Source organism: Dermochelys coriacea, chromosome 1, assembly GCF_009764565.3.
Source record: "Dermochelys coriacea isolate rDerCor1 chromosome 1, rDerCor1.pri.v4, whole genome shotgun sequence".
Lineage (NCBI taxonomy): Eukaryota > Metazoa > Chordata > Testudines > Dermochelyidae > Dermochelys > Dermochelys coriacea.
This window is the reverse complement of record NC_050068.2, coordinates 250,209,294-250,221,720: the sequence shown is the minus strand read 5'-3', so window position 1 is coordinate 250,221,720 and position 12,427 is coordinate 250,209,294. Positions and strand designations below refer to the sequence as shown.

Genomic DNA, 12,427 nt, shown 5'->3' with positions numbered 1-12,427 from the left:
AATTTAATTCAAAACATGAAGACTGCACCCAAAAGGAGAAGTTACTTACTGTATACAGTAAGTGGAATTATTTGAGATGGTTTTGTCCCTACGGATGCTCCACACAAGGATGTGCATTAAGTCCATGCACTCATGACCAGAGATTTTTCAGTTAACAGCAGCCACGGGTCTGCACCTGGGCTGTATGCCTCCTCGTGCCCCAGTATGACAGCCTATAGGAAGGAGTAGATCCATGCTATTCCAGTTCCTTCTCCACTTTTGAGCATGGTAGGACTCCAATGCAGAAGGGAAAGGAGAGTGGATAGTGGAGCACCCATAGGGACCTAACACCTTGAAGAATTCCAGGTCCTGCCCAAAATAAGTAAACTCTCCATCTTTGAGTTATTGTCCCTATGGGTGCTCCACATGAGGAAACTCCCAAGCAGTACCTCAGTATGGAAGAGAGGGTGCTGAGGAGGTGGATTCAGTACAGTGTAGAACAGCTTCAAAGACCATGTTAACTCTGGAGGCATATACTAAAGAATACTGTATTAATATAGATAGAATATATGGGCCAAAAGTGTTAAAATAACCCAATCACTGTCCCACTTTAAACAATTGTAAACACTGTTGGAGGTTTCTGCTGTTAAAAGTCTGATTCCATTCCCTAAAAGACAGAACAGGACAAGCACACAATAGGGGAGAGAAAACAGCAGCAAAAATAAAAAAAATGCAGGTTCTGTCTCCAGAGTTGACTCTTACTTGCATCCTCGCTACTGGAAAAAAAGATACAGCACAGTCTTATCAGCTACTTTCAGACTGGCAAACTTGTACCAGCATTGGGATGTTTAGGACATTTAACTTCCTCTTTCTGGTTGTAGGTTTACGGCAGTGTTGCAAAACAAAACAGCCCTGGTGAGCTAAGCCAGGCCCTTAGACAGAAAGAAAAAGGAGAGAGGAAATAAAATAAATAAGATAGGGAAGAAAAGTATATGTGGGGGCAGGAGACAATGTCTCACATTCCAGGTGGTGCTTGGGATTCCGACGGAACTAGTGGTGTGGTGATGTCATCTGGCTTCCTCTCTGTGGCCTGGTCAGGATAACGAAGGCACAGATTTCCCAGAGTAGGTGGGGGTGGCAGCCAGATGGTGAAGCTTGCTCCAGTAGCCACTTTTTCTCCCAAAGTTTCTTTAAGGAGCCCAGAAGGGAAGTATGGATGGATAGTGTTCCACATTTTCAGTTTTTACCAATTTTCAGCATTAAAGAAGGAGTTCAGTTTTTACTGATTTACACCCACTCAATTTTTAGGGGGGTACTTATTTTTGTTAAACACTAACTTTATGTGATTGTTGTGTCCTGAAGCTCTGAGATTGAAGCAGATCCGCAGTACAAAACACAGAACACACATGGCGATGGTTGGAAAATCAAATTGGCTCACAAGTAGATGCTGCTCACTTATTTCTTCACATCCGTTTTAGTGTGGCACTGAATTTAAATGATCAATCCTCCACAGATAACGATAGAGAAGGTTAAAAAAAAGATAAACATGGGGCAAAAACGCAAATCTATGTCTGAATATCAACAAGAAAAATCAGTGCTTAGAAATTTGCAAGAAAAGTAAAGATGGGACTGAAGAGAATGCATTGCACTCCAAGTACTGCAGCACTGAGGTCAAGGTCAATGCTCACGCTGACAGAATAAAGAAGCATATCAAAAGCAAGCAACACAAGTAGCTTAAATAAGAAAGTGAGCTTTGGTATAAACAGTCAATATCTGGAGCTTTCACCAGGTCTTTAATGAAAGAGGACACAGCATGAGTGTGTGCATGCGCTGTTTCGCTGGATAACCGCTGTTAATTGCGGAGGTGCCTATTGGTGACTTAGTGCAACAATACTGTCCAGCAGCAAAAACCCTTCCTAATGCAAACAACCTCCCTTATAAGTATCTGAAAGAAAATGATTCTTTAGTATCTAAACTGATTGAATGAATTGATGGAAATTTGGTGTCTGGTCTGATTTTTGACAAGTCTTCTGCTTTGGACATCCTATTCTTGGCCTTCTGTTTTTTTTATTTCAAAGCGAATAAACCTGCATTATTTTGTGCCGATGGGACATTCATCCCCTCTGTTGACAGCCACTTTGTTGATGCAGCAATAACTGACATGTTTGACATGTACCAACTGACTTGGGAAAACAGGGCCACAACTAACTTCCTACATGGCTAAGTTTGCATGGGAGATTAAACTCAACCAGAAACCAGAATTGCTATGTATTACCTTTCCTGCTCATCTGACTAACATTGAGCTGCCAGAAGCTACTGCTACAGAAGAAATGAAAGACATGAAATCTTGCATCAGGGGCATTTTCAAGCACGTGACAAGTTGAAAGCTTTGTTTTACACAGTGCGAGATGAGTGACAAGCCGACTGCCGATTACCTACCCCTTTTGTGCCACATTGGTGGATGAACTTGTACTTTGCTGCCTCTCATATAAACATATGGACTGTGCTAATGCGTCTCCTGGATCATCCTGAGTTTGTTGGTTCTAAAGCAGAAACTCAGAAGAGACTGGCAAATAACCAAAATAACTGTGTACCATGGGGACGACGTTCATTGCCAAAAACTTGGAATCACTGTGTGACACAGAAAACTCTGGAGTTTCTCCAACTACTGACAACACATTTGCCCCTACAGATGTTTACTGGATCCTGACAGCCAAATTCTCAGTAGAACTGAGCACAAAAGCTGCAGAAGAAACAGCGTGAAAACCTAGATGTTTCTGGAAATCCTTGCAACACGAGAACATCAAAAGAGAGTTCAAAACCTTCAACACAATGTTCAGGGAGGAATGGGAAACCCCAAAGCGTTTGGTGCTGAAGACTCGTTTTGGAATGTCATCCGGGTGTTGCACCTCCTTCCTTAAGGTGAATTTTGCAGCAGATTATGACCATTATGCCAAACTGTTTCCACCATTTGCCACTAGAGATGAAACTTCAAGTCAGAAAGGGGAAATTTACAATTTACCTGAGCATACCTAACAACCCTGGCAATTTGAAACTGGATGTGCTGGCTTTTTGGAACAGTGATTAAGACACACTTCCCAACATCAGCAAAGTGGCATGGCAAGCTTTGATTGTACCCCCTGGATCTACTGGTGCAGAGTGCTTATTTTCAAAGTTGGACTACCTCAAAGACAGCACAAGGGGCTCAAAATGAGTGTGGATACTTGGAAGAAAGTTATGCGAGTGTACACAAACCAGGATTTCTTGAAACGCTATTAGCTCTGACAGAGACCAAAAATACCTTTGTACATAAAAAAATTTCAGTTGTACCGTAGTAAAATGTGTATATTATGAACTTTGTTTTTCTTTTTTCTTGCTTTTTATTATTTTTTTAAACCTGATTTCATCCCAGTTTTAATGTTTGGAAAATAAACACTGAAAAATTCCTGAATTTCTTTCCTTTTTACAAATAAAAACTGAAATCGCAGAACACTATGGATAGAATAACCCATTCTCCTCATTATTTTGCCCACTGATCAGGCCTAGTTTTTGACACATCAGTTTTGGTCCATAGAAAACAAGTATGGAACCGGAAATCTAAGGATGATCTTAACACAGTCCTTAATTTGGAATCTCACTTTTGCACCTTTTCCCTTCAACTTTTGTTATAAGTTATTGTGACATCTTATGAACTTAAACTCCTTTTTTTCCATTTGAGCTCACATTTAGGGTATGTCTGTAGGTCCATACATCACATTCCGAGAACGTGTGAACAGAAGACCAGGTGGCTGTCTTACAAATGTTCTTGGGTACTTTTCTAAGGAATACTATGGAAATGGATTGAGCCCTAGTGGAATAAGCAGTGACTTTAAGAGGGCATGTATCCCAGAGGACTCATAGCATGTCAAAATACACCCCAAAACCCATTTAGATATTCTGAATAGAAATAGAATGATCCCTCATCCTCTCGGCAAAGGAAATGAAGAATCCAAGGAAAACCCTAAAGGGCTTAATCTGGTGAAAGTAGAAGGCCAGCGTTGTTCTTTTCTATATAGAGAGACTGGATTATTCCCTGGAAAGGTGAGGCTTGGGGTAAAATAACTGGCAATTGAATATCCTGACTGATTTGGACTTCTAATGATACTTTAGGAAAGAAACAAGAATGGGGATTCAACGTAGCTTTGTCTGGATAAAACACTGTATATGGTGGGTCAGCCATGAAGGCTTCCAGTTCCCCAGTCATTCTAGGCAAAGTGATTGCCACAAAAAATGAAAATTTGAAGGACAGATGCAGGAGCAAGCAAGTTCCCTTGGGCTCAAAAGTGGACCCTCTTAATGTGTTAAATGGCAAATGGAGGTCTCTTGGTAGAGCAGGGTCCTGCACTGAAGGAACTGATTAAGGAAGCCCTTAAGAAATTTCACAGACTCTGATTCCAAGGCCAGAAGGGACCTTTGTGTTAATTTAGTCTGACCTCCTCCTGAATAACACAGACCATTGAACTTTTCCAAAATAATTCCTAAAGCACATCTTTTAGAAAAGCATGCAATCTTGATTTTAAAATTCTTAATGAAGGAGAATCCACCAAAACCCTTGGTAAATTTTTCCAATGGTTAATTACTATTAAAAATATATGCCTTAATTTCAGTTTGAATTGGTCTAGCTTCAACTTCCAGACATTGGATCGTGTTTTTCTTTTCTCTACTAGATTGAAGAACCCTAGATTGAAATATTTGTTCCCATGTAGGTAGTCAGACTATAAATCAATTCGCACCATAACCATCTCTTTGTTAAGCTAAATAGATTGAGCTCCTTGAGCCTATCACTATAAAGCACGTTTTCCAACCTTGTAATCATTCTTGTGGCTCTTCTCTGAACTCTCTCCAATTTACCAACATTCTTCTTGAATTGTAAACACCAAAAGTGGACAATATTCCAGCAGTGGGTGCACAAGTGCTAAACAGAGGTAAAAAAAAAAAAAAAAATCTCTATTCCTATTTGAGATTCCCTTGTTTATACATCTCAGGATCGCATTAGTTCTATAGGTCACAATCACACGGGGAGCTCATCTTCCTGGCAGCCCCAGTGGGTTGGGCCGGGCAAGAGGCTCCTCTCCCCTGGTAAGTCCAGGGCAGGTCTGTGCTAGGGCTGGCAGGGACAGGTGCTCTCCCCGCCGCAGCAGGTCTGGGTCTGGGGGAGAGGCATCTCTCATCGCTGCAGCCCTGAGCCCCTGTGTGGGGCTTAATAGGCAGCTGAGCAGCCACACAGCTTAGAGGGGACTTAGACCACAACCTCCAAATCTTTCAGTGTTACTGCTCCCCAGGATAAAGTTCCCCCTCCTGCAAGGACAGAACTACATTCTTTGTTCCTAGATGTATACATTTACATTTAGCCATATTAAAACACATTGTTTGCTTGCATCCAGTTTACCAAGAAATCCAAATTCCTCTTAATCAATCAGCAACATGTCCTCTTCATAAATTACCCACCTACTCAATTATTGGGCCATCTGCAAACTTTATCCGTGATGATTTTATGTTTTCTTCCAAATCATTGATAAAATTGTTAAATAGCATAGTACCAAGAACCGATCCCTGTGGAACTCCACTGCAAACACATCCACTCAATGACTATTCCCCATTTACAATTACATTGTGACTTATCAGTTAGCCAGTTTTTAATCAAGTTAATGTGTGCCAAGTTAAATTTATATTGTTCTAGTTATTTAATCAAAATGTCATGGTTGTAGGTTGTTCGAAGATTTAAGCCTTATCTACACTACAGGGGAAATTCAATCTAAGCTATGCAATTTGAGTTACCTGAATAGCGTAACTCAAATTGACGTAGCTTAGATCTACTTACCGTGGGGTCCACACTACGCAATGTCGTCAACTCTCCCCACTCTTCTTGATCCGGTAGAGTACAGGAGTCGATGGGAGAGTGATCTGCAGTCACTTTAGTGGGTCTTCACTAGACAAGCGCTGAAAATCCTTCATTTGGCAAGTGGAATGCTGTCATAGCAGCTAAGTGACCACTGACAGAGCTCTGGGACAAACCCAGCAGGTTTTAGATTCAGACGGTAATAGAGAACGAACATAAGGGAAGATGTGGAAGGAGATGTGGGGTTTTAGGCGAATCAAATCTGGCAATATTTCCACTTCTGCAGGTACCAATGATAGACCTGCTCATTCTGGAAAGACCCAGTGATGTCAGACTGTGCCAGATGAGATGCTTTCTTCAAAGACTCCATATTCTTTGAGGAGTTCTTCCATTTAGGGAAGTCCAACAACAGCACCAACATCTTAGCACTATGCCCAGTGGGAGACTCAGTGATAGCTACACTGGGACATGAGATCTCCCTAATCCCAGGTCCAAATGAAGATTTTTTTCTCTCTCCTCTTAGTCTATCGGGGAGTGAGGTCTCTTATGTTTGGCAGTCTTCTGAGAGACCAAACCAGCTCCTGGTTTCTGGAATTCAGAGCCAGAGCAGATGAAGTCTCTAGAGTACTCTGTGTGGCTGAATCTGATGTACAAAATGGGAAGTTGGATCCCGCAGGTCTAAGGGAGAACTCCCTGAGGAGCAGTTTTAAATAGTCTTCCCTCAGTTTACAAGACCTGCTCTTGAATCCTGCATCTGGACAGGATCTGGGCTTCTGCAAGGGAGTGGAGGCAGCTCGCATTTCCATCACCGAGGGGAAGGACCTGTGGCAGGTCTAGCAAGGCTTGAATCCTAGGGCCTCAGGGCATAACCTGCCAAGCAAGCCACTGGCCAAGAAGACCTGAGGAAAAAAGGACCTGACCTTAAAGAAAAAAAGGACGGGTGTGGCACAGGAAGGGGAGGGACACAATAGAAGCACAAACCCTGCTAAGAAATAAAAACTAAAATAAGCTACTAAGAGTATAAAGAAGCAACTGCCTCAGCTAGATAGACACTACACAACTCCACGTTGAGCTATGGGCAACTGAGAAGGTATTGGAGTGGTGCAGGTCCGCTCCTTCCTACATACCCTCATACCCGAGTACGTAGAGGCATACTATAAAGGCATCGACCTGCAGACACTGCTAACAGAAAAGTCTCTGGTCAAGAGCGTACGGGCACATGCACATCACATGGAGCTCCTACAGGGACAATCACTTGAACTAAACTTGTTTGTTTTGTGAGAGTAGATTTTGCACACATCTAATGTAGTTCAAAATTTATGTATAAATAAAACTTAACTTGGACATCATAAGAAGATACGGAGCCTTCATGACTTTTACGATATAAATAAAACAGAAGAAATATTCTGTTAAAAGTATCTGAACTTCCACTTCCAGTAGCACAAACACATTCTCTGCTTTTTCTCAACATGAAAAATTAACTCTATATTAATTGTATGCCCTGATTTACTGGAAAACATTAACAGACCTGATCTTCAGACAGCACTGTCTAACTATTTGTTCATGAATATTCCATCATTTCTAAGGCTGTCAAGCAATTAAAAAAATTAATCGCAATTAATCACTGTTAAATAACAGAATACCATTTATTTAAATATTTTTGGATGTTTTCTACATTTTTAAATATATTGATTTCAATTACAACACAGAATACAAAGTGTACAGTTCTCACTTTATATTTATTTTTTATTACAAGTATTTGCACTGTAAAAAAATTAGTATTTTTCAATTCACCTAATACAAGCACTGTAGTGCAATCTCTTTATCGTGAAAGTTGAACTTACAAATCTAGAATTATGTACAAAAAACTGCATTCAAAAATAAAACAATGTAAAATTTTAGTGCCTGCAAGTCCACTCAGTTCTACTTCTTGTTCAGCAAATCACTCAGACAAACAAGTTTAACATTTGCAGGAGATAATGCTGCCCGCTTCTTGTTTACAATATCACCTGAAAGTGAGAACAGGCATCCTCATGGCACTGTTGTAGCCAGCATCGCAAGACATTTACGTGTCAAATGCGCTTAAGATTCATAAGTCCCTCCATGCTTCAACCACCATTCCAGGGGACATGCATCCATGCTGACGACGGGTTCTGATCGATAACAATCCAAAGCAGTGCAGACCAACACATGTTCATTTTCATTATCCGAGTCAAGATGCCACCAGCAGATTGATTTTCTTTTTTGGTGGTTCAGGTTCTGTAGTTTCCTCAGAGTGTTGATCTTTTAAGACTTTTTAAAAGCATGAGTCACACCTCGTCCCTCTCAGATTTTGGAAAGCACTTCAGATTCTTAAACCTTGGGCAGAGTGCTACAGCTATATTTCGAAATCTCACATTGGTACCTTCTTTGCGTTTTGTCAAATCTGCAGTGAAAGTGTTCTTACAACGAACAATGTGCTGGGTCATCATCCGTGACTGCTATAATATGAAATATATGGCAGAATGTGGGTAAAACAGAGCAGGGGACATCGAACTCCTTGGGGGAGAATTGTGTCACAAATTTAATTAACGCTTTTTTTTTTTTTTTTAAACAAGTGTCGTCATCATCATGGAAGCATGTCCTCTGGAATGGTGGCCGAAGAACAAAGGGGCATACAAATGTTTAGCATATCTGGCATGTAAATACCTTGCAATGCCAGCTACAAAAAATGCCATACAAAATGTCTGTTCTCACTTTCTGGTGACACTGTAAATAAGAAGAGAGCAACATTATCTCCTGTTAATGTAAACAAACTTGTTTGTCTTAGCAATTGGCAGAACAAGAAGTAGGACTGAGTGGACTTTTAAGCTCCGAAGTTTTACAGTTTTGTTTTTGAGTGCAGTTATGTAACAAAAAAAAAAATCTATTTTTGTAAGTTGCACTTTCAGGACAAAGATTGCATTACAGTACTTGTATGAGGTGAACTGAAAAATACTATTTCTTTTATCATTTTTTACAGTGCAAATATCTGTAATAAAAATTATATATAATTTGATTTCAATTACAACACAGAATACATGTGAAAATTGTAGAAAACATCCAATATTTAATAAATTTCAGTTGCTATTCTATAGTTTAACAGTGCAATTAAAACTGCAATTAATCGCGATTAATTTTTTTGAGTTAATCGCATGAGTTAACTGCAATTAATTGACAGCCCAAATCATTTCTTTATTTTTGTGTCTCAAAATATCTAGTACTCACTTAACTGACCGCATTATGGTTAAAGCTTCCTATTTATAATCCTCTCTATAAAGTTGATTCCTCAAATCTGAAGTTACTTATGGTTCAGTGAGGATTTTCTGCTTCAGACTTAACAAAAAACAAAACAAAAAACACAGTTGTGTAACTGTCATGACCTTTACACCATTATTTACAGTACACAATTATCAAAACATCTGATCAAGCTGTCAATCTCACAGCTACCATATGTTTAACACATTACAAGTCTTTAATGTGCCATTAAAAATTAGATATGAAATTAACACTACATTTTAGGCCTTGAAGAGTATTACAATAAAGCCATCAGAAAGGGTCTCAGACGAAATAACATGGCAAACCTTGACATAGATTACTGGTGAAAGTTTCTATCAACTGCGGTGACATGCATATAGTGTCCTTTGAGATTGAAGCTATATTTTTTTCAACTGATCTGCTTACCTGCCTCTGCTTCCAACACTGGAGGCACTGGGTGAGCGAATTGGAGGGTGGACACTAGTCATAGTTACAGGTCCTAAAAAACAGGTGAAATTAGAAAAAAAACCAACCAGGTTTGTTCATACAAGAAGTCTTGCATTTAATTTTCTGACAGAGAAGTACATAGAGATGTGTACAAGTATTCATTTTGATCTCTTGATATTGATTATTCAGACCACCCTACACATTCTATTTGTAAAACAGACCAGAATATGCTTCTTCCTCTCCTCTACTGTGACTTTGGTCATTCTTTACTCATTTAACCCAAGTCTAGAAATGAATGAGACATCTTATCCTGCATCTTTCCAATCCAGAGTATTTGTTTACTCTTTTTATTTAAAAAGTATTACAGAAGGCAAAATAATGAAATTCAGAGAGAGTGAATATGCACGCACCTACTGACAGATGGAAAAATCACCACCCGCTAAGTGGAAAAAAGAATTATTTTACTGCTGTAGGTATGTTCATTGGAAAGATATGCTTCACAAGCAGCAAATACATAGCTGTCATACAGGAATGTATAAAGTGCTAATTTAACTAACTACTGGAACTAGGAAAGGAGTAACCTCAGAAAGTCTGACATTTTGTGATGTTCACAGCTTCTGCACTGTATTTGTGTTCTTTCAACCCACAACTAAACACTTCTCCATCTGATATCACAATAGCAGAGTTCCCTCTCTAATCACAACCTCATCTTCCATCGGTCCTCTGCTCTTATACCTCTGACCTCCAATCCAACATCCATGACTTCAGCATTCCCAGACCACTCTGCTGTAGGACTCAGCTGTCAGTGGCTCAACTCAATTCTCTCCATCATACTAGACTCCTTCACCTGTCTTGCGCACAGTAAAATACATTCCACTAACCCCAGTTTCCTCTTCCTCCACTCATGAGCACCCCTGAAGAAAGTCCCAGAGGCAAGAACCTCCTCCATTACAAACTTATCTTCCCCTCCTGCAATTTCCTCACCTTTCTCCTTAACCTCACAGTCCCATTAAGTACCTTTACCACACAATATAACACACTATGATATTCCTCATCCTAAATCCTATATTGTACAACTATCACCTCACGTCCCTCTCCCTGACTTGGATCTTAACCCTCCCACCACCACAACTCAGGTTTTCAGCTTCCCCACTCCACTGTAATTACTTTAACTTAATTGTCTTTAACTATCTCTTCATAGTCAAACCTTGGTGTTTCTACTCCATCCTCATCCTCCTCAACTTTTCAGCCATCTCAGATAGATGATCATACTCCATCTTCTTAAATTGTTGTGTTCCCATTGTTTTCACAACTCTGTACTGTCTTAGTTTTCCCATCTCTATTGTCATTCATTCAGCCTTTCAATGGCTGAACCGCCTTCTCTTTTCCTCCACTAGTTTCCAGGCCACTAACAGACCACTTATTTTCTCTCTCTACAACTTTTCCTTACGCAACCTCATCTACTCATAAGATGCAACTATTTTCTCTACACAGTTGACTACAAAATTTCTCTCTCCACCCAATTCTTCATTAGTTCATTGCTCTGACCTTTCTGATTCCCTTGCCATCAACGAAAGCAAAACATAGCCCAAACCAAATTTTGTCTTCCCTTACAAGCCCTCCATGCTACTTAACTCTCTCTGTCACAGCAGACATCACCATTATACCTATCACTCAGGCTTGTAACTTGGTTATCAACTGACTCCATTCTCTGTCTAGAGCTTCACATCACAGCTATCTAAATCTTGTAGCTCACATGCTCAGGGTCTAACTGATCTCCATATGTGGGGTTGGGATGGAATTTTCCTCAGTTTGGCAGTGACCGTGGAGAGGTGAGGGGTTCGCCTTCCTCTGCAGTATATGGGTACAGGTCACTTACCAGGATTATCTGGGTATATCAGTTCTCTGTCAATATGGGGGGCCTGGGGTATTGATGTAATTCTGTCCCTCCTATTCTCTCCTTGTGGCACTTAATAGAGTAGTTACCTGTGGGCTGTAATACTTCAGTATAATTTCAGTTGTTGGGTTTAGTGTGCGAGTGCTGAAAGGTCATGGTGGCCTGTGATATACAGGAGGTCAGACTAGATCCGATCTTTTAATCTCTGACCACAAAGCTAAAACTCTTAGTTAGGCCCTCATCTCCCATTTGATCAATGCCAGCCTTCTCCTTTGACCTGAATTTGTCAGTTTGTCGAATAAGCTAGAAGGCATGATTATAATACATTAAGTCAGAGGTGAGCAAACTACAGCCCACGGGCCACATCTGGCCCATGGGATTGTGCTGCCCGGCCCCTGAACTCCCGGCCAGGCAGGCTAGCCCCAACCCCTCCCCCGCAGCCACGCCAGCAGTGTTGCTTGTACCCTCCCACCTCCCATGCTTTCCAGTAAGCCTCTCCTGCCGTTCTGAGTGGCATGGTAAGGGGGCGGAGGGAGGGGGGTTGGATAAGGGGCAGGAGGTCCTGGGGGCAGACAGGGGGCGGTTGGATGGGGCAGAGGTTCAGGGGCAGGGGGGCGGTCAGGAGACAGGTAGCAGGGGGGATTGGATAAGGGGTGAGGTCCTGGGGGGGGGCAGTTAAGGATGGGGATCCCGGGAGGGGGCAGTAAAGGGACAAGGAGTGGAGGGGGGTTGGATGGGTCAGGGGTCCCGGGGGGGCCTATCAGGGGGTGGGGGTGTGGATGGGGTCGCGGCAGTCACAGGACAGGGAGTAGAAGGGTTGGATAGGGGGTGGGGTCCCGGGGGTGTGTGGTCAGGGAACAAGAAGCGGGAGGGGGCAGCTAGGGGGCAGGGGAAGGCTGTTTGCAGAGGCACAGCCTTCCTTACCTGGCCCTCCATACTGTTTCGCAACC

General features: G+C 41.4%; 1 protein-coding gene across 6 annotated transcripts in view; it reads right to left on the bottom strand.

Moving 5' to 3' along the window:
* Positions 1-12,427, bottom strand: part of TRIM24 (tripartite motif containing 24) — a 136,581-nt gene that overhangs the window by 15,731 nt on the left and 108,423 nt on the right. For all 6 annotated transcript variants that reach the window (XM_043518906.1, XM_043518896.1, XM_038387842.1 and 3 more), the window contains one exon: positions 9,560-9,632. In XM_043518906.1, the coding sequence (XP_043374841.1) occupies positions 9,560-9,632 (73 nt within the window). The remainder of the gene's footprint in view (positions 1-9,559; positions 9,633-12,427) is intronic.